Raw genomic sequence first — 27,118 nt, 5'->3', positions numbered from 1 at the left:
AACATATATTAAAATAGAAAACATTGCAATAATATTGCACAGTAGTACTGCTTTGTTGAGCATAAGTGATTTGTTTAAAAAAACATTAAGAAGTCTTAATTTCAAACTCACAAACAAATCACTGTTTTTAAGAAATATTTAAAAGTAATGTCAAGGGAGGGGATATTTGTGCATATTAATAATAAAAAAAATATATAAAATTACAATCCCATTCCAAAAGAAGTCCACACCAACTACATAACTTGTAAGAACTGAAGCAGTTCCCTCAGCACGAGCTAAGCGCCCACAAAGTTTTTTGTACAAGCTGCTCGTGTTCAAAGAGACATCGCGATGCCCTAAGCTCTGATCTCATTCTTCCATCTGTTCTGTGGTCTGTAACCTTCAACCAGGTTCATTACATCTTCAAAGCAAGACACGCGTGTGTCAGTGTTGCAGAGTGTTACCTGGCAACCTTCCAGCTCCGCGGTGGAGTCCCGTTGCCAAGGGGAAGCCTTGAGAGGCGAACGCTGATAATCAGTTCACTGCAGTCTGAAGGGGTGGATCCCTGCACGGGCACGCTTCATGCCATTGCACTGAACGCCAATGTGAGTCGCATGTCAAGCAGCCTGCGGATGCTCCTGAGAGCCAGGCGTTGCAGACACATTATTATTATTATTATTATTATTATACGCATTAACTTGTAGGCAGAGTTACAACAATAACCTATCATCAGCTACTCTAAAGATTCCTTTACAACTTAAATAAGTCCAATTTAAATGAATGCAAAGGCAGTATCTGCAAAAATTGGGAAGGAAAGGTCCACTTGGACCTGCTGCTGGGAGGACGGGAGAAGGTGTATGGCTATAGCCCAGGGCTGGAAACCAGAAAATTGCTAGTTCGACCTCCAAAAGAAACAAGCCTTGTGTTATCACTATTGTGCCCTTGAGCAAGACAAGTGATGTGCTCCAAAAGGGATAGTTTTCCCAAAAATGAAAATTCTGTTGTTGTTACTCCTACCCATATGCTGCTATTTTTCAGTGGAACACAAAAGAATAATTGTAAAATAAAGTACATGTTCCAAGTGTGTTCCAAGCCAAATAAAATATGCTATAGGTTTGGAATAACGAGAGGGTGTGTAAATAATGGAGGGTCAATTTTTGTATAAACTAACCTTTTGAACTGTCCCCTTTAATAACTGCACCCACATTATCCATTTCACTTTGGATAAAAGTGTGCTAAATACTATTTCTAACTAGATGTTTTATTTTCCGATTAAATGATGTCACTTAAACGGCGTGATTTAGGATTCGTAGCATGCCTCCTGTTCCCATCAGAGCTCTTCACCCTACTTGAAGCAGCATTTCCATTTTTATGTAAGAGCCTGAGTCAGCTGTTCTGCTCCACTGCAAGTGTGCTTTTTATTGCCCTTTACTACTCCGTACTCTTGCCTCTGAGGAAAAAGATATTGAATATTTAATACCAAGAGTGTTGGAGATATTACTCAGTAAAAAAAAGACTTACTTTGAAAACATTTTGCTTCACCTAAATGGTACTCTAAAGAGAAAAATGGATAAAAATAAAAAAGAGAAAAGAGGCTGAGTAAGATGTATTGAATGATGCTGCAATAGGGTGTCCGTAAAACATATGAGCTGACTATTGAGTAGGCGAATAAGAATAAATAATGTTGTTTGCTAATACTCTCTATCTGGATGTCTAGAATAAACAAGATGACGATTAGATGTTACCGTAGCACTGCGCATGCGCGTCGCACAGATCCAGGGAAAACAAAACAAAGCCCCCCGTTTCCTCGATTACAGAAGACCTATCATAGATTTCTTTTGCACACGTAAGCTTAGGCTGCATTTCCGTAACCTATAACATTGTATAACATCGCGACATAAAGCCTTACGTCGCTGCCTATGTTTGACAGCTGATAGCCGCGTTAGCACGTGAACTGAGAAAGTCAGACAAATTCACAACGCCATACCTGACACTTTAATGCTCTGCTCCCTTCCAGGTAGCGCTTCCTCCGGAGATGGCATTCGCACTTTGGAGGACATATCTCCCATTCTACTTTGGATAAAATGCCGCCAAACTAACCGCACGGAAGTCCGCGCGACCATGAGCACAAACACGCCGCACGCGATGTCCTTGTGTAACGATGGCACAAGCGCGTGCTCGTTACTTAACTGTTATAAAAGTAAATAAGTATGCTCTTATCAAATGTTTAACCGTTTTAACCCAATGCTAAAACTACTCAGACTAACTGCTGTGTTTGAGGACATTGCTTAGATATTAAAAACATCTCATGATCTTGGATTATCCTAGCTATGTTCTTTTTAATAAAAAGTGGTTGACTAAAGCTACTCGTTTGTGTTGACATTTTTTTTTTTAAAGATATTGTTTTTAATATATAATATTTTTGATGGCTCCGTGGTGTGACAATTATGTTTAATAGCAAATGTGAGCTTATAAAATGCTATTAAAATATAAGTCCCACCATAGGCTTCAAAACGTATACATACATTGTATATAATATTCAAAATGCTCATATTTATTTGTGCTCATCATTATGTGCTTGTGTCAGTAACTGCAAGTTTATAATCTTTGATTATGTGTTGCAATTGCTTTAAATTGAAGTTATCAGTAGCATCAGTTAGGAATATAGTGTTTTTTGTTTATATATATATATATATATATATATATATATATATATATATATATATTGTATATAATTTTCAAAATCCCCATATTTATTTGTGCTGATCATTATGTGCTTGTGTCAGTTACTGCAAGTTTATAATCTTTGATTATGTGTTGCCATTGCTTTAAATTGAATTTATCAGTAACATCAGTTAGGAATGTAGTGTTTTTTGTTGAAATTAGTTTTTCACACGCTCACTTTATGTCAATTTAGGATGTATTCATTAATAGAGAAAGGTGTTTAAATGTCAAATAATATTAACTGTAGCCTATATAGCAAAATAATCTAACATCATAGACACAAACAGAACACTGAGTAGACATTTCTTTGTTTAATGAGGCCGTTGAAGGTGTCTGTCTGCGAGCACTCAGAGACAGTGTCTTTATCCATGTGTCGTCAGCATAAGGGTGGATTGAAAAGCTTTACCATCTGGAGTTCATTGCGTGTCGAATGTGTTTGTTCGAGACACGCGTGCGGCAGACGACAGTCCTCTAAACTGCAACACAAGAGAGGATCAGGAGACCTCTGCTGACCTCGAAGCAGTTGCAGGGACGGATAGGCTACTAACGCATACAATGCATGAGAGACTGCAAAGTAGATACGTTAGATAGATAGAACCAGAAACAACGTCGTTTGAGTGGATATATAGGCTATATTGGACAAAACTTGTCATTATTTTCACGTTTGTCATGTAGGCCTAACAACCAGTAAGCAATTTTGCGTTTAAAATACGTCTAATAGCCGTCCAAACATAGCCTTGACGCCTAGGCTAAAACAAGGCAAAATGTGGGCTGTCAGTGAAAATTTAATAGACGTCATACCATAGCCCATCAGTTAAAACATGACAAAAGAAATGAAAACACTTTGTAATCATTGTTGAATTTGCTTACATGATGGAATATCATACATCTCGCAAGTTATTTTCGCTAAAACGACATGTAAACAAATTCAAGGTTATTTTGGCTAGAATTGGGTTACTCATCGCCAGACTATATCAGGTCTATAGCTAACCGAGACGGTGAAAATGACGGCTATTGCTTGCTAGGAAACGCCATTTTAGGGTATTTTAAGTTAACTAACTACAATTGGGACTGCGAGAGACGAATTACCGATCAAATGTCCTTTAAAAGGTTCGACCCCATGAATAATTCGTACACTGAGTGAAATACAGGCCTGCTTATAAACACGCCAGGCTGTTGTAGTAGGTGACTGGTTTACATCACTAACCAAATGAGAACTATCAGTGATTTGGAGTCGGTGGAAACGTTTTCGTGTACCAATAAAATGAGGAAAGGGTGAAGATAAATCATTGTTCGACAATAAATCAATGCGGCATGAGGGATGAGCGTGTGTGGGGGATGGGACTCAACGCGCAGATGACAGGCCATATGGAGTCGGCCTTCTTTTTTGGACACAATTTGATGAACTAATACTTTCTAAGGGCTTATTGCGGTGTTAACCAAATATTTATTTCACGTGAAAATGTTTACGTCGAAGAATAAACAGTCAAGGGTGTCATGGCGCATGTACGATGACCTTATTTCTTCAAGAGACTTGTGGTTTATTTGCAAGTACGCATTCCATAAGAGCATTACATTACAATAATAATAAAAAAAAAATCAAATCAAACCTAAAATAAAAACGTATGTTTCGATTAGTTTGAGTCAAACTCAAATTGCACTTGTGCATCAAGAAATGAATAAAAAGGAAAACGTACATTGTTTAGAAATCACGAATATGAAATAAAACCAAACCGTGCATCATGAAAAGTGCAGAAACTATTTTCCAAACGGCTAATGTTTAGTAAGCCGACAGATGCCACCTCTTTCCACCAGAGTATAATCCTCTCTGAAGGGAAGGGAACAGAGGAGCAGGACGGAGAGCTTCAGTGTGTGTGATAAACTGGGCTGCTCTCCTCCTCTCTGTCAGATCGCGCTCTGCATCACACCATTTCACATGATGACCGACTCTGCTTACGAGCACCGAAGCCTTCTGCTCTGGCTATTTGCTTCTAACATGCATTTTTCTGCTTTCCTTTTTCGTTTAATCTTGAAGAAATCCGAGTGATGCAACACTGTAATCGGAAATGATTTATGTCGCATCCAACAGCATCAAGGTGCGCAAAAGCGTGCGGAACATTTGATGATTTTGGAATGACGCTCTTCTGCACCGACTGCCTTGTGGACATTTCCCCAAACTGGATATATGGACAATTATTATCTCGAGGGATAAAAACCTATTATTTATATCCTGCTTCGCAAGGTGTATTTGTGTAAGTTTTGATGAAATCGATGTGCAATGTTTTTTTGTTTTTTTATCAAATTGTTAATGTCTTGTTTTACTAAAGCATGTTTCTTTTTTCCTTCTTATAGCTCATATGACAGCAGACTGTAAATGCATTGAGGTGCCACTGTATCAAATTATGTCAGGCTATATTAATAGGTTCTTTGATTTTCAGACTGAATGGACGTCACTGAATGGATCGCCTAATTAAAATCCAATTCGCGGGGAATTTTCCTTTCTGTGTATATGGTGCAAGGTCGGCTTTGACAAGTGGTCCCCTCCACTTTTTTTCCCAATATTTAGTTTACCCCCTTCTGATGCAGGTGCTTTCAACTGCCCCCACCTTCTAACATATACCCCGCCCGACCCCCCACACGAGGCGGCGGTGTCTCTAGTCCCACAGTTTCCCCCTTCTTTCTTACCTCTGCTGCATTTTGCATGAGCTATCTAGGTCATTAGCATTTTAGCGTATGCAAGACTTGACAAAGCTGGTGAGGAGCCAGATGGGCCCTCTACTATTTTTTATATCTCATGGGAGTTGAGCAAGGGACCAACTGCATGCAGCAAGCCACTGAGCGCTTTCTTTTTATTGCCATCACTCGGGCCTTATGTTGCACCAACACATGATGGAGAGATGCGCACCGCGTCCTGTGGAAATAACGCGCTCGTGCCATTCGAAAAATAGGTAATGTAATACCTGGGAACGCTTGTTTGATATATTATGTGTGTGTATATTGATGCACAGATGCTTTAAGAATGCAATGCTGGATGCTGATGCTACACAAGTCGGAAGAGGAGGACGTAGACATTTTGGTGCAACATCGTTGCTGGCATAGCTACTAGGTTGTGCGATTCTCAACATTGTGGTTGAAAACAGGCCTGCTTTTCTTCGTGTTCACAGCGGACCTTGATTTAAATGTCCATACAATTAAGGCACGCGGTGAATGCCAAGAGAGATGGCAAATATCATCTTTGTCTGTTTTTATAACAGCACAACGCAGATAGTGTCCGCGTTTGCGATGCATGACAGTTCTTATTTTCTTTCGCTCGGTTTTTGTGAGAGCGCGCGCGCGCTCTTGTGTGTGTGTGGAGGTGAACCGACGCATCAATGCGGCCAAACTGATCTTTAATATTTCATTGCGTTCTTCCATAATTTTTTTGTTGCGCATACGTGCGTATCCTTGAATATTATGAAGAATCATTATGAGCATAAGAGTTCAAAACACTAACAGTTAACCTTGTGGTCTGATGACCCGTCCTTTTGGTATTTGTCTGTTATAGAGGACGCTTTTAAAATCTAGAAATGCCACATTTGAAGACATGTAGCACACGATGTCTTCAGGAGAAGATGAAGAATATAATATGGGTAGAAAAGTTGTGAGGCCTATGACAACCAATTTAAACAGATCACATTACGAACCGTTCCGGATTTCTTGAACACTTAAAGCGACAGAAGTGGGTCCTTAGAGTGACACTTGTCATGTGTCCTCATTCTAAAGGCACAGAAAATATTACGCATGTACGTTTGTATCGTATCCTTGATACTGTAAATATTTTAGTTTGTCAATAAAAGCACATATTCACGAAGCAAACATTAATTTCTTTTTTTTTTTCACGCAATATTTGCCACTTCATATTTCGATTTATCAGAACACACACACTTTTTATCTGTCTACACGTAGCTATATTTAGCTACCAAAAAAAAAAAAAAAGAAAAAAAAGAAAAAGGATGATGCTCAGTAATTACGATGCAGGCCGCGAGCTATATGTGTAATTTAGAGACGACGTTAACAGCTTTTTAACTGCAGTTTAAGCGATATTTGATAGAAATTCACAAAGACGTTCAAAATTTCTACAGAATAAACATTTTATTTGGCGTCGAAAAGATAGAAGATACATGCCTGATTCCATATAGAATACTTTGAAGTCCCACTAAGAACTTTTATTCCTCATGGTTCTAGAAAATCTTACGGATGCTTTAAAGAACCCAGCAATCAAAACATTGATCTGAAGAATATAATGCAACACCGCGAACCTTTTAAAGAACCAGCCAAGAACAGCAAACATCATGGTTCAGTGCTGAATTTAAGAGGACCATTGAAAAGCCTTTATTTTAAAGTGTATATCACACTTCTAATGGTCTATATCCTGGCAGTAGGCTATATAATAGAAACTGAAGCGGGTTTCGATTACATACTCGGGCATTTCACGTTATAGTCGCCTTAAACATGCCATTAATTACAACTCTTGACATAATATTTAATCTTCACTTAATATGAAATGTTCATTTTTAGAGATAAATCCCAAATAGTGTTTCATCATTGTATTCCTATAGTAACCGCGAACCTCTTTTCAAGGTCATCTAGCTAATGGCTGCTTTTGGAAATGTGGGCCTATATGCTTTTGCCAAATGATTTGGTAACACTTTATTTTAAGGTGACGTAGTTACACGTTACTGCATGTACTTACTATAGTAATAACAGTAAATTATGCATAATTACAAGTAACTAACCCTAAACCTATCCCTAACCGTAAATCTATAGTAAATAGCTTACATAGCCTAGTTAATATTACTCAGTACTTATTTGAGTAATTACAATGTAACTATACGTCAACTATACGTATAATGATTTTTATAATTAAATATGCAACTGAAACTGTTCTATGCGTATAGCTTCTATTCGCCAATGAAAGATATCAAAGAAAACATGCTTTTGTTGCGTCATAATAATTTGAATTTTACTTTAGTCGAATAGTAGTTTAATGATTTTTGTCCACGAGGCTATAATCAAGGTTAACATTGTGTATCATTTCAGTAAGAGGTTTAAATATTATTAAAGCGCCAATAAACCTCAGAATAGAACGTGCAGGCCTTCTTCCTGTTCTATAGCAAACCTTCGTCCGTTTACAAATTAAGCGTTCGGGCAATTCAAGCTAATAATTGGAGATAATCAAGATGTAATTTTATAAACCACACGTGCGTTACTTGTCTGCTTAGGCTGCAGTTTTCATTTCAAAGGTTCAGGAAAAAAGAAAGATGCGCACACGGGCGGTTTGCGTGTCATAAATGGCTTCAATATTACTGGAGGTGAATGATGTAACCTCGAACTAGTGCACTAAAATGGTCAAAGACATCGCAGAAGAGAACAATTCGAAATTATGCAGAACACCGAATTTTCTGCCTTTTAGCATCAGCCTTTTCTAAGAAGCGAACCGTGTGTGGCCTTGTCGAAAATGCTATATCCTTTAAAGGGTATTTAAGGACACTGCATAATGTCAGATCAACCTCATTAGGCAGAGGTGTAGCCTACATTAGCATATTTCATCAAAAGAATATTTAGGTCGCAGATTAAATTCAGACAGCTGCCCCTGTGTTTTTAATCAGCGAGTTGGTAATTTTTGTAAATGTTGATTCTTGAAGGACGAGGGGACACAGTAGTGTGACACAAAAGGAAGTTATTTCAGTGGGATTTGCATGGGTGGATTTAAATAAAAGTTACTGGATGTTATTATGACCAAATACAGAGTTATGCTAATTGGTAATTATTTAATGAGATGAGCAAAACTGTCAGGTAAGACTACACTTGTGGCAAATAAAAACAACGTTGGTGCCTGTTCTGGGTGCAATTTATAACTATTTCAAAGGAACTCGAGTTTTAAAGATTTTTAAACACAATGCTAAATGACTAAAATATAAACGTAATTTTTCAAGCACACTCTGTCGAGGTTCGTCTGGCAAAACGCAAATAGTATTTTCGCGTAATTATCAGTAAAAAATATAATAAATCATAACTAAAGCACTAAATTTTTGTGATGTAGCCTATAATAAAAAGATGCATAATGACAGGCTTCATGACGCGTTTGCAGGTAAAAATTCGCGCCTTTTACTTGTAATGTAACCTAAATAAACGTTTGAAAACAACGTAGAAACACACGTATGGAATTATAGAAAATAAGAATATGTTCTTTAACCTGCATGACTACCCGTGTTCAGGCCTTATTTAGATGGTCTGACCCCCTTAAATCATTCCTAAGTTCTTCCATTTCTTTTCTGTCTTTTTATACAAGCGATGCAACTAAGCACCATCAGTGTAATGATCCATCCAGTTATATAATTGAAATCAAAACCACCCACAAGTTCACTAATTTCTTTGATGCTTTTACATATTAAAATATTCGTATAAATATGCCTCGAGCTTTAATGCGTTTTTATGGAACAAAGATCTGGCTCGAAATAAAAAGGAATGCTCCACGTTATTACATCATGAGAACTGAAATTGTACCAGGCCACGAGTGTGTGTGTGTGTGTGTGTGTGTGTGTGTGTGTGTCCTCTCTCACCCTCAACACCTTATGGTGTCCACAAGGTGGCGTTGTTTGACAGGTGACTATCAATTATCACAAACCAGCTGATCATTACAAATAAAATGTAAATACACTAGTGAATGAATGCCACTGAGTTTGGAATTATTATATTAAAAATATAAGGCACAACAGGCATATAGCCTTCAGAAAGCTTAGAATGTTATCACACCTAAAAAGTTTAACAATAATTCTGATTCATTAAATATGGACATAATGTTATTTTTATTTCATTTGAATATTAATTTTAAATCTCTTCATACAAACGTCCATGAGAACACTGACAATCTTTATAATATATTTGTTTTTTTATTTAGTCTTTAAATATCAAAATATCCAACTCATATGAACTAATGGAATATGTATAATAGTTACAGATTATATTCAAATGAAGACATTTCAAAGGCTTTCTGTAGTCAAGCAAATTTAACACACACATTAAATGACCTTCAGGCACTGACCTTATGATACTTTAGATATAGGTATTAAAAAAAAAGGCCAGGGAATGATGACCGAGAAGTGAACATTGCCTTTGGATAAGAGAATGAAAAAGGCTGATTAAATGTTTAAGCAGAACAGCTGGGAGGCGAATGCAAGGAAGTGAAGAACAAGATGACGACAGATAGAGAAATAGATACTGTGCACCTTCCCAGAACTTAGTGGAAGGAATATCCAGCTGATGGGAGACCTCCACACCACTGTGTGATAAATTTCAGCACATCTTGACATTCTGGACTGTGAGTTGTCTAAAGGGTGAAACAAAAACAACCAATCATGATCAAAGCACCGCAGGCGACCCCAGGCAGGATGGATGGGAAAAAAACGGCGTAATGCAAAAATTGCAAATGCACCCGCAAGGATAAAAAAATGATGATGAAATGCATCGAAAGAGAGCATTTACATTTACTTCAACACAACACATGCTAATAAATTCACTCCTGAGAGTTAACTTTTGATCAAGAGAGCATATTAATTATAAATCAAACGATTACAGTGTGATTGAAGACTAATTGTGAAAGCTCAAAGGTAACAATGACTAACTTGTACCTTTGTAGCCATCAAGAATTTATTCCAGTCATCTTTATTTGCTGCCATCCCTGGTCTTTTGAACTCGATTTTGTTGTGCAGGACAGGATAACCTGTGTTCCAAATAAAAAGAAGAAAAATTAAGAAATGTTCATGTTAGATTAGTTCACTTCAGAAATAAAAATTCCTGATAATTTACTCACCCCCATGTCATCCAAGATGTTCATGTCTTTCTTTCTTCAGTCGAAAATAAATTAAGGTTTTTGATGAAAAAAATTCAGGAATTTTTCTCCATATAGTGGACTTCAATGGTTTTCAATGGGTTGAAGGTCCAAACTGCAGTTTTATTGCAGCTTCAAAGGGCTCTACATGATCCCAGTTGAGGAATAAGAGTCTTATGTAGCAAAACGATAGTTCATTTTCTAAAAAAAAAAAAAAAAAAAAAAGTATATATACTTTTTAACCACAAATGCTCGTCTTGCTCTGCGATACACCACGCATTACTTAATTACATTGGAAAGGTCACGCGTGACGTAGGCGGAAGTACTGCGGTAGGGCGAAAAACTCCATCTCATTTTCTCCTCCAACTTCAAAATCTTCCAACATCGTTGTTTTAAATTTTTTTTTTTTTTTTTGTAAAGGCCGTTTGACTTATTCTTTGCACATTTGGTTTGTAGACACTGGATCGGTACTTTTTCGGTAGACACTGGATCGGTGGCGCATCACAGAGCTAGTGCAAGATGAGCATTTGTGGTTAAAAATTATATAATTTTGATTTTTTTAGAAAATGACCTATCGTTTTGCTACACAAGACCCTTATTCCTCAACTGGGATCATGTAGAGCCCTTCGAAGCTGCACTGAAACTGCAGTTTGGACCTTCAACCCACTGGTCCCTGTTGAAGTCCACTATATGGAGGAAAATCCTGGAATGTTTTCCTCAAAAACCTTAATTTCTTTTCAACTGAAGAAAGAAAGACATAAACATCTTAGATGATGTGGGGTGAGTAAATCATCAGGAAATTTTAATTCTGAAGTGAACTAATCCTTTAATTCTACTCTTAAAGGGAGCCCATTAAAAGAGCTAGTTTAAAGGGATAGTTCACCCAAAAATGAAAAATCTGTCATCATTTACATTCACTCTTTTTTAAAGAAAGTTTCAACTGTTTTTGTCCATAGTCTAAAACAACACTCATTGTATTGGACAAAAAAAAAAAAAAACACAAAACACAAAATATTCATAAAAGAGTGAATAAAAGATGACAAAATGTTCATTTTTTCCAAGCAGTTTCCAAGCAATTTAAAAGGAAACATTAATCCAAGTCTCCTTGCACACACTGTGACCATCACACTGGACCATCTTTTGTGCAGACTGCCTCACCTGTGACGACGCAAGGTAAGGACCGGATGCCAGTGCCGGCAGCCACTAGGGAGGCTTCATATGTGCCCCTCTCATCCTTTGGAAGCACCTGCTCCACCCGCTGATCCATGGACACAGTCAGAACCCATTCCCTAATCTCCTCCCTCTTCTCCACCTGGAACACAGCCAATGGGAAGTGTTTGCTCAAAGAGTCAAAAAATAAAGAAGAAAAATACATAAGTGGCAGTGCAGTTTTTGTGGCAAAGGCTTACGGTAACATGTAGCTTCGAAGGTATGGGGACCTCAAATGGAATATCTGTATCCTGGAAGTCTGTGTGATCTAAAGCATCCAATGTGCCCTCATCAATGCCCTGGAAATTTATAACAATTAGAGAAATGAAATGAGAAGAAAAAAATGAATTAATTTAAAGTTTGGGGTCAGATTTTTTTTAAGATATTTTGAAAGAAGTCTCTTATGCTACATTTATTTAATCAAAAATATAGTAAAAACATAAATACTGTGAAATATTACTATATATATATATATATATATATATACAATTATTTTATTTTTATTTTTTTTGGTGTGTTATTTTAAAAAATTTTAAAAAGTAATTTATTCCTGTAATGGCAAAGCTGAATTTTCAGCATCATTACTCCAGTCTTCAGTGTCACATGATCTGTAAGAAATCATCCTAATATGCTGATTTGCTGCTCAAGAAACATTCCTTATTATTAATGTTGAAAAAAGTTGCTTATTATTTTTTGTGGAACCTGTAATACATTTTTCCCCAAGATTCTCTGATGAATAGAAATTTCAAAAGAACAGCATATATTTGAAATATAAATCTTTTGTAACAATATATGGCGACATTCTGTCAGTTTTTGGGGTCGACAACCGCATTTACTTACAGGTGTGAGTCTCAAAATGTCAGGTCACAAAGCAACTTACAGTAGCATCTTGAATGCTGTCTGTATGAACGCGAGTCAAGCCCATATTCTCTTACCAGTAACCATAGCGACAGTGACCAAAGTAATATCAAAGGTGGCCACGTCCATAAAACTGAAAAGACTTATCACATTTGCCACGACAAGAGTCCAATCAAGCCGCGAGTTCACCCGTCAAATCTTCATTAACCGAAAGCACCTTTCATATCTGGGTGAACAGAGGATCATTTGAGTCAGGCGTAGAACACAAAATAGACAGGACCAGAACAGTGACTAGTTCTAGAACCTTAAGACGACACATGGCTCAAATCTCTGTCGCTGTAAGTTATAGTAACCACACATGAAAACCTGCAACACATGGCAGACACGCGTCTCTCTCGCACTGTATGACGTGACGGACAACTAGTTGTCCAGTCCGGTTCAGTTCACACAGTGCCAGTTTTCCGAGAATGCGGTTGTGAGTCCAAAAAATTTGAGGGTGTGAGTTTGGTAATAGAATCCAGTGTTCACTCTCGTGAATAACTGAACTGTGTGTGAATCTATCTGTACTGAGGAACCGTATTCTGCTGCCGTCTTTACTGTTACTTTTGATCAACTTAAAGGGATACTTCACCTAAAAAATGAAAATTTTGTCATTATTTACTCACCCTTAAGTTGTAATCTGAGTTTCTTTCTTCTGTTGAACACAAAAGAAGATATTTTAAAGAATGTTGGTAATCATAGTTGATGGCACCCATTGACTTTCATAGTAGGAAAAAAATACTATGGAAGTCAATGGCTACTGTCTGGTTAACAACATTCTTTAAAATATCTTCTTTTGTATTCAAGAGAAGAAAGAACTCATTCAGATTTGGAACAACTTGAGGGTGAGTAAATAATGACAGAATTTTCATTTTTGGGTGAACTATCCCTTTAATGCATCCTTGCGTAATAAAATAATTATTTTCTTTCAAAATAAAAATGCCCCTGAACACATTTCACCGCTACCTTTGCAAGTGATTTGTAAAGTTTAGATTTGTTTCATACCAACTAAGAGGCTGGTGGCACAACTGATGGTTTGCGTTCTCTGTAGCCTACAGTCTCATTTGAAAGATACTCATCAGACTGCACACACAAGCAAAAGTCTTTTACTTACATCAGCCAAATCCAAGAAGCGGTTGAGGAAGATAAAAGCCATGTTCTCCCATCCCACAGCCTGCATGAGAAATATTCATAAATGACACACAGGACTGAAACAGCTCAAATTAAAAATGAAAAGTTTAAGAAACGTTTAAAAGAACTCCAGAAAAAGGACACATTGCTGCTTCGTCTTCAGAACGCGAGGCAACTCTAACTGCTTTGCGAATCAAATTATTCACACTTGCTGTGAGCTCTTACTGGAGCAAACAGAGGAGAATTAAGCCAATTTCCCAGGGCTCTTAGCTGCCCTCCTGTCTCACATGAATAGTTGAAGCAGCTATGCGAGTGTGTGTTTGGAGCTGGGCTCACTGTGAGTTCACCTTGGCAGCCAGGCCAGCCTCATAAAAGGCCTTGTCAGCTGGAATGAGCTCGGTGTGCCTCAGGAGAGAGACGGACAACTTGGCCGCCACAGAACTCTGTAGACAAGTAAATATGTATGCAAAATTACAGTGACACAGATAACATAAAAGAGAAGTGTTGTTAAGTGATGTTAAAATACTATTTTATTCCAAGTTTATTGTGCCTGAGTCAATAGAAACTTTTTTTGAAATCAGTAAAAAAAAAAATGTTGACACTGAAATTACATACTTGAAAAAGCATTATGAAAAAGCATTTAGAACAGAAAGTTTCATATTTTTCTAAATAAAATAATGTGGGACAGGACTTTATTTTATCCATTGGCATTTGCCTGGATGTAAAAAATAGACTATGAAATTATTGGTTAATATTTTTCCTCTTCCTATAGCGATTTTAACATCAGCAGAAAAGTTGATGCAATTTTTTTGATGAAAGATTATTAAAAAAAAAAAAAAAATTCTAGAATAAAAAGCACTGATGATCATGCGCAATAAGACCAGATACATTTATTTAGAAAGTAGTCAAATTTCTAGTAATGCAAATGTCACATGGTCTGTATATACACTACCGTTCAAATGATTTTTTGATGTTTTTGAAAGAAGTCTCTAATTCTCACCAAGGATTCATTTATTTGATCAAAAATGCAGTAAAACAGATATTCTCAAACATCATTCCAATTGAAAAAATATATATATATTCATATCATTTAAAATTTTGTAACATTATAAATGTCTTTACTGTCATTTTGATCAATTTAATGCATCCTTACTGAAAAAAAGTGTAAATATCATTAAAAAAAAAAATCTTACAGACCCCAAACTTTTGAACAGTAGTGATTCAAAAGGGTTTTATGTGGTATCGAAATGCATATACAATACCATTTGCAAATAATAAAGATCTGCTTGAAGTATGTACACACCAGCTGGTCAATGCCTTTGGCTGCAGAGCGGGTTGCGTAATAGTGAGTAACCAGCAGCATCTGCTCAAACTCCTCATGAGCTGGAGAATTAGCTTCTGAAGACTTGGTCAGGTTTTCACACTGCACAGTAAAGAGATACAGTAAGATTCACTATTTCCCACTTGAATATCGAATCAATACTGACTAAATAATCTCCCAAGTGTAAGCTGTCATAGTAACCCAAAGCTCACCAGCAGCAGAAGGACGTCCCTCAGATCTGCCCACATCCGATAAGCTTCCGCACAATCCCGGTCCCTTAGGCTCATCAGCTCCAGGAACATCCGCTTGTAGATGTTGAAGTTCTGTAAGATAGGAAAGAAGATGTTGCTGAGGAAAGATAAAATACTATATGCTTAGCTTGAGGGGACATTTAATGGAAAACACTCTCTGCTTTTTTCCTTTTTTTTTTTAAAGATTAATTTACAATGCATAACTGTATGTACCTGTGAATAAGCTGGCACACCGTGCTGGGCGTACAGGTTGAGCACTTTCTCTGCCTCACCCTCTTTGATCAGGTGAGTGGCGTATAGGGCAATGTACTTGTGCAGGATCTTAAAATTCTGTTGGAGAAGGAAAAGGCAGATACTCTGTGAAAATGATGCCATATCTCCACACTAACATGTCTGGGATGGCAGGACAGATGAATTGGTACCTGTTTTGAGGCTGTATCAATACATTTCTCCCACTGTCCTCTCTCAGCATACATGTCCAGGGCAGCCACCACATCTACTCCAACCAACTGATTGAAAGATAAAGGAAAACCGTTAGGACAAATTAATATCTAATTAAAGCTATTAATAAATAAATAAAACTATTACTAATAATATTAAAATATAAATAATATGCACAAATATATTATATATTAATATGAATAAAATACTAACACAATAATTGTTAATTATAATAATGACTATTATTATTGTTGCTATTATTATTAATAATAATAATAATAATAATAATAATGACTAGAAAATAAAGAAAAATTATAAGGACAGATTAAGTTAAAACAATTAAAATTATTACCTATTTCCACTAATCTTAAAAACAATACATTTCAAATATTTTATTTTTAACCCTCTGGTCCTCTTCGTTTAGGGGTCACATTTGGCTCCTTCGCAGTCAAAAGTGACCGAAGCCTTGAAATTTAATCTTTTTCAGGAAAACCAATAAATTATATTTTTGTTCAATAATATTTTGGATTACTATTTAAAATTTTGAGGGTATTTTATGATACTATGCAATATTTATACATTTTTTTATTAGCTATTTGTCCACACTGAAAATAATACACAATTTCTTTCTAATATATTTTTAAATTATTTTTTAATTAAAGCAGTATTTCATGTTAAAATAGAGACAAGGCACGTAAAAACAAATGTTTTGAAGGTAGATTAGTGCCATCTGGTGGGAGTAAAAAAAAAAGATAATCGTATATAATGCCATGGTGTAACCACTAGATTTCTATCCGTTTAAGTCGTGATGTAAGGAACGCCGTTTCTGGGTCCAAGCCTCGACTCGTTTCACTTGAGAATGCCATCCCGTTTATGAGTGCTATTTATTCATATTAAACGTTTAACATTTTAAAAAGTTAAACATTTAAAATATTTACAGTCTACACAACAGTCTCCGTGCTCACAGCGTCACAAACATTAATATTTTAACAATTTATAAATGATGAATCACTCTCTGGCCATCTGGGATTTTGATATGGAGATAAAGGTTATGATTATAATTTTTTTGATAGTATTACACCACATCGTGTGTGTATTGTAGCACCGTTTGTTGTTTTCTTGTGGTATGAGATAGAGCGTTTGGACACGGAAGCGCTGCCGCGTTACGTCAGACTTAACAACCGTATATAGTTCAATATAAAGTGGCTTATAAATTCTCTAGTGTCTTTTGGACATAAATACTTATATTCATTAAGTTGTGGGTTTGGATTTATGCTTAGACATTCTCAAAGACTACTTTTTATCAAGGTTTAAATTTTTTTTTTTTTTAAATAATGTTGATTTGAAGTGTCACTTTTTGCATTAATTTTACTGCAGTCAAACCTGAACACAGAAGAGGACATTTTGTTACACATAAAATTTAATAAAAATGTAAGAAAAAAAAGAGGTATGTTTTATCACAGCTTAATAAATCTGGGTCTGATCTGATTTCTAAGTCCTTTTGACATGTAGTATTATTATTATTATGATTAATAATAATAATAATAATAATAATAATAATAATAATAATAATCCTTTAAAAAAATGCCTCTCATTGCTTATCACTAAAAATCAAAAAGGTTGTTCTCATTAATACACAATACAGTATATGATATAGAACCTTCTTGACTAGACATTTTATTATGTACGTGTACATTTAACTAGTTTCCTCTAACATTCGGTCTTTCTTTTCAATAAAAATCCCTGACCTGCATCATTCAGTGACAGTGAATGTAACTAAACTGCCAGTAAAGCATTGCAATGAGAGGCAAGCGCTCACATCAGTTTGATGACTCATAACTGTTATTCTAAATTGAATCAAGCCAATCATCTCCATTTTTCTCCCCTCACAACAATAACGGAAAACAATGAAGTACCAGAGCGGAGGAGCTGCAGTCTGCGGTTTTGTGTTATGCCCATTTAATGCATTCTTTAACCTTAACTTTCTATTGCTAGGAAATAGATTTTATTTGTTCGAACTTAAACAGGATTCTGACAGCTAGCAGTTCCCAGACATTTTGAGCCATGCTGCTCATGTGGGCGGCATGAGTTTGATTAACAATACTGTTCTCATTCGCTTTCACAAGGAGGTCTGCGATACCTGGAGAAAGCTATCTGGTAGCTTTCTCATTTATCTCAATGGCAAGTAACTAAGGTCTTTGGCAAAACAATGTAATGATATATTCATATTTATATGCTGATTGCAATCATTTTTTTTATTTTATATCTACGTTTGATGCTACTTCACATGCTTTTTACCTCCATTATGGTGTAGTTCCAGGATCTACCAGCAGGCTAACTGACTCATGCTAAACAGTCAAGCCTTGACCCCTTGCTCTCTCCCAATCATTCAATTCCTGTCTATAATATATCTATCAATAAAAGTGGCAAAAAGACAGATTAATCTGATAATGTGAACTTACAGAGTCAACTTTGCCTTGATTTTTCAAGTGTTCTTTGTAACGTTTGTCCACATATTCCTCTAGCCTGTGAAGAGAGGAAACATCACAAAAACTCATTAATGGCAAACTCTTATAGAGAATGACACAGTATTCTCAATATAAGGCATAAATATAAATTATATTCTACCAGTTGATGCAGTTATGCAGCACCAGAAAGCATTTCGACTTGATTCCTAAACCTATTTTTCCGTTCCTAAATAAAAGACAGTCAGAGATAAACTGCGAAGGCCATCTGCACCTCTTTGGCCTTGTGCTGTCGTGCACTTCATTTGTTGCACTGAGTGATTTTTCTGACAGCGAGAGAGTGATTTCACTGCCTCCCTCTCACATTGTTGGCTGTAGCGTTGTTAGGGGCGACCAGTCTGCTAAGGGCTCACCTTGGATCGAGCTCCTTGGCCACTCTTTTCGCTTTGTTCCATTCTTCTCCCTCAATGAATGCGTCTATGGCGTTCTTAATGAGGTCCAGGTTGAGGTAGAGCTCAGCAGCCTGAAAAAAGAAAAAAAAAAACATTTTGTACCTCAATAGGTCTACGGCTCGAGGACCCTGAAGAATAGACGAAGTCTGTGAGCTTTTTGTGTGGTCACATTGCTTTTGTGTCATATACACTAAATATATACTCGCACACATGGGCACACTAGCACACTGAAAGCACCATTCCCACTCTCAAAACAATCATTTTCAAGAATAAAACAGGGTAGTATTTTTGGCTTTTTTTTTTTTTTTTTTTTTTTCTGCTTAAAATATGTGAGGAAAATTAAAAACAAATGTCAATGTTGAGTTTCATAAACTTGAATGTGCTTCTATGTCTGAAAAATAAATAAAACAAGCATACCTCGTTGTACCTTCTGAGCTGAATCAGCCGTGGCCCGACAATCTGACTGACGTCAACAGCCTTGTCATGGGATAAAAATTTAATGGCCAATTCTGCTGCCTGAAGGACATGAAAAGATGAGAAAACCTCTATAAAACTGTAGATGCCTCTTAAGGAGCATAAAAACATATATACAGCAGTTAAGTGAAATAGTTGACAAACATTTTTATGCAATTAATTTTGAAAGGAATGCACTAAATGAACAGACATTTCATGGAGTATAGCTCTCTAATGGATGGCCACATACTGTATAACAGTCAGGGCAATTTGTAGTTGATCTAGGTTTTGAATCTTTTTTTATAGTTTTTACAGACATTTTGCAGGCAAAAAAGCTCAATTGTCCATTGCGAATAGTGTAGTGATGTATGAAGCGATGCTCACACAGAAGTCACTTTCAAACTAAGCTGCTTTCTATTAGTCAGTACAGCAAATGTGTATGTGCATCTGAACCCGATTCCTATTGAAATTAAATTTCACACGCAAAATTTCACAGAACATCAGTAAAAATTACTGCACCTTTAATCATATCTGCTGACACGTTCATTAAATAATAAGGGATTTTTCTACAGAATGACTGATTAAATTACAACACAATAAGTATTTAATAAAAAGCATGAAGTTAGAGGTCTTTATGAAATTAGAGGATATGGTGACTGCTGCTAGGTGGAGTCTGGACTTTACCTTCATCCAACACTTCATCAGCAAGTCCATGTTAGATGAGTCCTTCACTTTCAGATAGCAGTCCACAGCTCTGGCATACTCTCCCGTCTGTTCCCACTCCTGAGCCTGCTCAACCATACCTTCCACACCCCTGTAAACACACACACACATCCAATTATTTCCCATGGACTTGTAAAACATTGTCATTTGTTTGCCATTTCCTGCTTTCTTTCCATATCTATTAATGTCATAGTACTCATGGAAAGAAAAACCCTCACTGCTTTTTCTTATTCGGCACTACCATTTTATTATTGCTGGCTAAATAATGTGCCAATTATTTTACTATGAGTTTTTTGAATAAAGACTTGAAACCCCTATTTATGAAAGGTCTTCAGACTTCTGAGATGACATGGTGGTTAATGACTGTGAAAGCTACATTAAAAACCTTTAGCTTTAAAAAAAAATCTAGTAGCATGTTTTGTGTGCTTAAATGTTTAGAAATGATGGCTTTAAAACTATTTTATGAATTGAATTTCACAGCACTCAACCAGTATCGGTTTCTGCCTCGTACTACATAAGGTTCGGCAGAACGGACAGGGACAAAACAAAGCAACATGGCTGAAGGGACACCTAAAGAGACATGTCCTACACCTCTGCCTTTGGAAAGAGAAAAACTCATTTGGGATCATAAAGTTACCAACAGAGTCAATCATAAAAGACAACATGGCAAGAAAGTTCAGACTCTTGATTGAAAATAGGTTAATGATACAAGAAGCCTGTATTACTGCTGAGTGGGCCTTGAACTGACTATGCAAAATGTTTCTCCTTTTCTTCCCAGGGAAGACAGCTAAGAAGCCTTTGATGTTTTCCCACAAGTCATTAAAAATAGGAAAATTATCAGTGGAGACGGATTTGCTGCGTGTCTGCGCGTTAATGAGCTGCTCATTATGGATTTAATTTAGGATAAAAAGCTGCCATGTTCTAATAAAGGAGGGAAGCCAAGCAACAAAAAGAGGATCCGAATGTAGTTCAGAGCTGCTAGCTTTTCCACACAACTGCAGAGCCCTAGTTTCTGAAGAACAACATACAAGGGAGGATTTTCTGATACAGCGAATGAGACACATATGAAAGTAAGGCAGGAAAAAAAGGAAACAGATAGTAGAGGAGTTAAAAGAGAGTTCTTTTACCAGTTGCCCTCGCTTTCATATTCCTTTTGAAGGACGCTCAGCTTGCTGGGCAAATAGTCTTTACAGATCCGCATTGCATCAGTCCACATCCCAGCATCCTGAAAAAGGAAAATATGATTCTTCAAAGCCTGAACTTAATATTCATATTTTGCTAATAAGAAGAAATCTTACATTTGTTTTTTTTGTTTTTTTTTTATAATAACAATTTATTAAAATATAATTGTGATAAATTTTGTCTCTGTAATTCTAAAGTTACATTTATTACATTTATTTTTGTTGGCATTATTCCTGTCATGATTTAAAGTTGGAATAATTTGTTTAATTTTCTTTTTTCTTTTTTTTTTATTACAATTGAACATGTTAATTCAATGCAATTAATTATATAAAAAAACTAATGTCTTTGTCATTCTTGCTGACACGTTGCTCATAACATTTTTCTACAGAAAGATCATTTACAACTAAGAAGAGAGAAGATATCTCACAATTTGATTGTGAACAGTAAGTCGAACTTTTAGAGTTTTCACATTTTACAATCAGATAAAAGATCATTAAAATGATAAAGCATCATCTTGTGTTTGACAGAAACAAAATTTTTTTTGGGTCAATTATCGAAGTACAGATTGTGTTTTAAGAATGGAGAACTCTTACTTTGTAGTATTTAATAGCCAGTTCAGGCCTTTGTGCCCTAAGCAGGAAGGCCTCAGCTTTTTGGAATTCCTTCTGGTCAAAACAGAACTTGGCCTGGCTCACTAGAATGTCTGCCACACTTTCCGGATCATGAGCCTCTGCCACTCTCTGGGCATTACTCCAGTCCTTGTTATGGACGTGCCTGCAATAGAAATAGACACAGTCATCCATATTTCAAACCTCCTTTTTAGAAGTTCTATGATACAATATATATATACACAATGATCACATAATAAATCATGAAGTCAGTTGGATTAAAGACATTGAAACTATAATGTAAAACCAAAGGAATAATTGAACAAAGTAATTGAACTTTGCTGCACTAGATGGATACACATTTTTTATATGTATTTTATAAATAAAAACAAAATAAATTTACCTATTGCTTTTTGAAAAAAACTCAGTTAAGACTTAATCAGTAATTTTTTAGTTTTCCAGGACAAAAATATCTTAACATCCTCAAAACAAGACAAAATAACTATATTAGATAAAATAAGATAACAACATAAAATAACAATATATATAATATATTATAATGGTATTACATTATTGTTTTAAGGATGTTTAGATATTTGTATTGGAAAACAACACAAAATACTTATTAACAATATGATTTCTTGCAGTCATCAGATCATCTTTAGTTCACTGCAGTGATTCTTGTGGCACTGTAGCAGTGCCAGCATACCACTCCTGCCTGAGATCTACAAATCAAACACTCTCAATCTCAGCGCCACCTGCTTCCAGCCACTCTTTGCTTGTAATGTGAGAGAGTGCAGGAAATCAATCAGTAATCTACGCGGACAAAAAGTTCTGAAGCGATGCAATCCACCCTATAGAGTGGTCTGTGTGTGTACTGAGGTAGGAAAGTGTGATATGAATGCTCACTCACATTAGCACAGCCTCCTTAGGTTTCCCGGCTTTGATGAACTCAGTCTCAGCCTCATTGAATTTGCCCTTAAAAGTTAAAAATTACAATTATACTGTACAGCATGCCATCATTAATAACTAGAATAATAAACTCTGGGTCTGGGTATTAATAATAAGAATAAAAGCTCTGTGTGGGCCTGTCTTAGAGTAAGTGTAGAGTAATATGTCATAATAACAAATTTTAATACAACAATATTTTCATTCGATTACACTTTTTTTACAATCAGGTGGGAAATTAACTTTTTCATTTTTTGCCCACTAGCTACAATGGCTGGTGAATGTCAAATTTTTTACCAGAAATTTTTATTTTATTCATATTTTTTTATTTTATAAAATTATATTGTTATATAAAATATTATTTTATTTACAATTATTATATGTATTTATATTGGGTAAATTAATTCAAGTAGGCCTGTACAAAATAACTACTATAAAATAGCTATTTTCATTGAAGTCTACATTATAAAGACCAAATCAGACATCTTTGTGTTCAAAAATTGAAAAAGACCCCAGTTTAATTTGCATTCACAGTCCCTGACCTTCAAAATGGACTCAAGTCTCATTCTACTTTACAATCACACCGGCATTTCTCCGGATCTGTGGGCGTTAACAGTGTAGAAATGAGGAATAATTTAAAGTAATACCTGGTCCTCAAGGTGCATGGCATTTTTGAGATGGATATCAGGAATCTTCTGTTTCATGGCGAGTCGGGCCAACTCAAAGGCAAAATCAAATGAGCTAAAGACGACAAAGAGTGTTTTGTTAAACAGTAAATAAAGGCCAGTTGTACTACTATGCATTGGTTAATTGCTATCTGTATGTACCAATTAAAGCACAGAAAAACACTATTAAGTCCTAATATTAGGTCTTGACCTAGCAGAGGCTTACTTGTTATCAGCTGCAAAGTCAATAGCGGTTTCCAGAAAGCCAAACTTGTTGAGCAGTTTAACTGCTGCCTCTCCTCCAAGACTTTTTGCCCACAGGTAGGCCACTTGCTTATGAGCACTGGCTCCTCCATGGGTCTTCGCTATCTATGGCAAAGACATGAAAAGGAACTTCAAATGCTTGAATCTCTGTACATTCTACATGATATCAACTCAAATTTCATATAAGACCATGTAGTGTGCAAACACACCCGATAAGCTTCCTCCCACATATCATTGACTCTGTACATGTTTACGGCAGCTTTCCATTCCTGACCCTCTAGGTAGTGATACTCCGCTTCCTGAAACCTGGATTCAGCCTCGAGCTCCTGTAATACACAACACAACATCCATGACCATGTGGAGGATTTATTGACCCAAGAACTAGGCTAAACTGCACCAAAGGAGATTTGGGTCAAATGTGTCTTGTAAGAATGGCCCAAACGTTCTCTTGAACCTTGGCCAGGTGAATGTGCGTTTCCTGAAGCAGGTCTTTGTGATACACGGCGACTAAACGGATCATGTCATCATACATCTTGTTTTTCTTGTACATAGTGATGGCCAGGTCTGGTTCATCTACTGTGGTAAAAAGCCTATAGACAGAGAGGTAAACAAAGATTCTCTGGTCAGTGAACAAATTTCAAATGCACACATGAAATGTCACACACAACAGTCTCTTAATTCAGAGTCAGAACATAATGCTTTTGTCTATCAAAAATTTATTTATTTATGAATTATTATAAATTAGCCAAAGATAGTGGTCAGATCGGAAAAACGGCAGTGCGTGTGTGTTTTTACCTTTCGGCTTCTTTGTACTTCCCCTCTTTCTCTAACTCTTGTGCTCTGCTGATGTAAAGGGCAGTCACATCCTCTTGTGTCATGCACTTAACAGCAAGCTGTGTTGGAGATGGACAGAGAGAGAACAAGAGAGGGGAACAAAATGATACATAATAATTCAAATGTAAATGGTTTGTGATTAGTAATAATTTAAATGCAAATTGTTCATGATTTGAATTAAGACAAAAAAAAAGCAGTTGTGTTCTCAGCTTTCATCCATCAGATTTATAATTACCACTACACTGACTTATTAGCATGTTGCTATGCAGTTGTTAGGTGGTTGCTAGGCAGTTTCTTATTGGCCAAAGTCAAAAGAGGCCACCTCAGTGTTTATATGTGTTTCGGTTCTCTCATTCAATGTAAATCTATGGGATTTTATCAGACGTTTAATAGTGGGCAAAAATACTGGCACAAAAATATACAGCTATTTTTAATTAATGCACAATTTGCAGAGGGGCACAATGTGACACTTACCTTATGAGCTTGCTCCCAACGCCCAATCTGAGTGTACATATCTATAGCATCTTTAGTGTGATCACCCTTCACAAACAGACGTTCTGCCACCTGTAGCTCAGAGAAATAAGAGTTGTCAACACAGATTCAATCCAGATCATGTTTTTAGAAAGGTGAGACCGTTTGTTAAAGGTACACTGTTTTTGTTCAAAATTAAAGTTTAAATAATTAGTCAATACATCAGCAATCCTTCTTCCAAAAAGTATTTTGTCTTACCCTGATTCATTATGGTAAGCCTATTATTAGTGTTTATATTTTAGACCTGTCAGGTTTTCACGGGCAATTGCGTACAAACGACACTCGACTGTGCGTGTCTCATCATATCTGTAAATAGAGAAAAGTTGCTCCGGCTACTTTGACATGTGTATGGTGTGAGAGTGGCATTGGTTTGAGAAAGTTGACATGGAGCATGCTAAATCTCGAACCTCCGGGGAATCACCTGTTTTAAACAAACGCATAACAGAAAAGAGTCTGCTGGAAAAAAAGTGAAAGCGACAGAGATCATAGTAAAACAAGAATCAACATTGGCTTGGCTTTTCAGAGATAGTGAGAACTCATTGTAAAGCATTATCTATTGTGAAGGGTCATTTCATTATGGTTGTTGTAGCGCTGTGCTGGAATTTATTTTCAAGGAAGTACTGTGTCTATTAATGGGTATAGCTACAGTAACGTCTTCAGCTAGTCAGGTTGAGATCCTTTCCATCTGAACTGGTTATATCTCTAAAGCCTAGCAGTGAATGTTTTTTTTTTTGAGCAGTAGGATAACCACATTCATCCGCGCAGTCACGCAGAGCCGAAGTACAACCAAAGCAATGTTCTTCTGCAAAATACATGCAGTTTTGTTTTTAAACTGCTAGAGGGCCAAAATTTACATAGTGTACCTTTAATATTTAATAGCTGAAATGTGCTTTTTTTTTTTTTTACCTCAAACTCCTGTACAGAGGCATAGTACTGGGCAATCTTCAGGTAATATTTGGCAGCAGTCTTGTCCTCCTGTAGTTCCAGTATATGCAATGCTTTCTTCCACTGGCGTGCAGCGATTGCTGCTTCTATGGCCTTTGTGGAACGTCTTTATCATGGGAGGAAACATCAGAGTCAGATAAGGACAAACAAATGGCACCTGCCATGTTTAGGGGCGGGTAACAGGTGACACCACAATAATAAACCAGAGTGGACTGCTAAATTATAATGCAGCCATCTTTGGAAAATGTTGCAAAGGCTACATGAAACAAATTAGAGCAGAGTGAACAATCTGAGGTTCAATAAGAAATAAAAAAATATATATAATGAAATAAATAAACAAAATAAATAAAAACATTGTCAAAAAAGTTTGGGGTCGGTACGATTTTTTAAAAATGTTTTTGCAAGAAGTCTCTTATGCTCATTAAGACTGCATTTATTTGACCAAAACTACAGTAAATAATATTACATAAATATTATTACATTATATAGACAGTTTTCAGCAGCCATTACTCCAGTCTTCAGTCAGTGTCACATAATATTTTTGTGGAAAGCGTGAAGCATTTTTTCAGGATTCTTTGATAAATAGAAAACTCAAAAAAACTAAATTTAACATTATAAATATCTTTACTGTCGCCATTGATAGATGCAATGCATCCTTGTTGAATAAAGTATTTGTTTATTTCACAAAAAACTTACTGACTAAACCTTTAAACTTAATTGTATAAGCACCATTAGAATGAAACTGAAATATAAAATAAAAATATAAAATGAAAAAAAAAAAAAAAACCCGAAAAAAAAAAAACTCATTTTCAAAATATAATAGCCCTGATCTACAGAGGTTTGTTACTCTAGAAACTCACCCGGCTTCTATGTAATGGTTGATAGCAGCATCCATTTGTTTCTGCTGCACTAGGTAGTCACCCCACACTTCCTCCAGCTTTACAACTTCAGCAGGAAAGGCAATGCGTGCCAGATCCACCGCTGTGGAAGCACAATGCAATCAGGAGAGGTCAATGAAGGCAATGAATCTATAGCTCTGATGCTTTGCATTACAACCACTGACTTATTGTTCCAACTGTAATATAACACCCTATTCTGATTGTTCTTACCAGCTGTGCTCACCTTTCTTAAAAGCATTTCCCTTGCGGTAGCACTCCAGGGCTCTCTGATTATTTCTTGTCCTTTCAAACAGGTCGCCTGCCTGTTGAGTTCAATAATAATTCGA

At 36.3% G+C, this 27,118-nt stretch overlaps 2 protein-coding genes and 1 long non-coding RNA gene across 4 annotated transcripts in view; 1 reads left to right on the top strand and 2 right to left on the bottom strand.

The window, feature by feature from the left end:
* msra (methionine sulfoxide reductase A) overlaps positions 1–2,247 on the bottom strand; it is an 86,225-nt gene extending 83,978 nt beyond the window's left edge. The window contains exon 1 of one of the 2 annotated variants that reach the window (XM_048207473.1): positions 1,967–2,247. In XM_048207473.1, coding sequence (XP_048063430.1) covers positions 1,967–2,102 — 136 coding nt within the window. In that variant the 5' untranslated portion in view covers positions 2,103–2,247. The remainder of the gene's footprint in view (positions 1–1,966) is intronic. The other variant, XM_048207472.1, reaches the window with a different exon arrangement.
* Positions 2,248–3,710: 1,463 nt separating this feature from the next.
* On the top strand, positions 3,711–6,558 carry LOC125278364. The gene is made up of 2 exons (XR_007187126.1): positions 3,711–4,955; positions 5,056–6,558. It is a non-coding gene; the product is annotated as an uncharacterized LOC125278364 (long non-coding RNA).
* A 3,054-nt stretch (positions 6,559–9,612) lies between these two features.
* Positions 9,613–27,118, bottom strand: part of ift172 (intraflagellar transport 172) — a 31,247-nt gene continuing 13,741 nt past the window's right edge. The window contains exons 23-48 of the mRNA XM_048207457.1: positions 27,016–27,094; positions 26,754–26,874; positions 25,855–25,999; positions 24,892–24,981; positions 24,379–24,476; positions 24,038–24,173; positions 23,793–23,909; positions 23,546–23,688; positions 23,302–23,395; positions 22,620–22,684; positions 21,692–21,872; positions 21,044–21,141; positions 19,878–20,007; positions 19,158–19,256; positions 18,702–18,811; positions 18,286–18,349; positions 15,805–15,891; positions 15,596–15,712; positions 15,344–15,454; positions 15,114–15,233; positions 14,158–14,253; positions 13,794–13,853; positions 11,983–12,081; positions 11,732–11,885; positions 10,374–10,465; positions 9,613–10,072 (exon numbers count right to left, since the gene is read on the bottom strand). Of these exons, the coding sequence (XP_048063414.1) occupies positions 9,983–10,072; positions 10,374–10,465; positions 11,732–11,885; positions 11,983–12,081; positions 13,794–13,853; positions 14,158–14,253; positions 15,114–15,233; positions 15,344–15,454; positions 15,596–15,712; positions 15,805–15,891; positions 18,286–18,349; positions 18,702–18,811; positions 19,158–19,256; positions 19,878–20,007; positions 21,044–21,141; positions 21,692–21,872; positions 22,620–22,684; positions 23,302–23,395; positions 23,546–23,688; positions 23,793–23,909; positions 24,038–24,173; positions 24,379–24,476; positions 24,892–24,981; positions 25,855–25,999; positions 26,754–26,874; positions 27,016–27,094 (2,796 nt within the window). The 3' untranslated portion in view covers positions 9,613–9,982. The remainder of the gene's footprint in view (positions 10,073–10,373; positions 10,466–11,731; positions 11,886–11,982; positions 12,082–13,793; positions 13,854–14,157; positions 14,254–15,113; positions 15,234–15,343; positions 15,455–15,595; positions 15,713–15,804; positions 15,892–18,285; positions 18,350–18,701; positions 18,812–19,157; positions 19,257–19,877; positions 20,008–21,043; positions 21,142–21,691; positions 21,873–22,619; positions 22,685–23,301; positions 23,396–23,545; positions 23,689–23,792; positions 23,910–24,037; positions 24,174–24,378; positions 24,477–24,891; positions 24,982–25,854; positions 26,000–26,753; positions 26,875–27,015; positions 27,095–27,118) is intronic.

The sequence above is a fragment of the Megalobrama amblycephala genome, linkage group LG11 (genome assembly GCF_018812025.1).
Source record: "Megalobrama amblycephala isolate DHTTF-2021 linkage group LG11, ASM1881202v1, whole genome shotgun sequence".
Lineage (NCBI taxonomy): Eukaryota > Metazoa > Chordata > Actinopteri > Cypriniformes > Xenocyprididae > Megalobrama > Megalobrama amblycephala.
The sequence above is the reverse complement of the archived record's forward strand: the minus strand, read 5'-3'. Positions and strand labels throughout refer to the sequence as shown.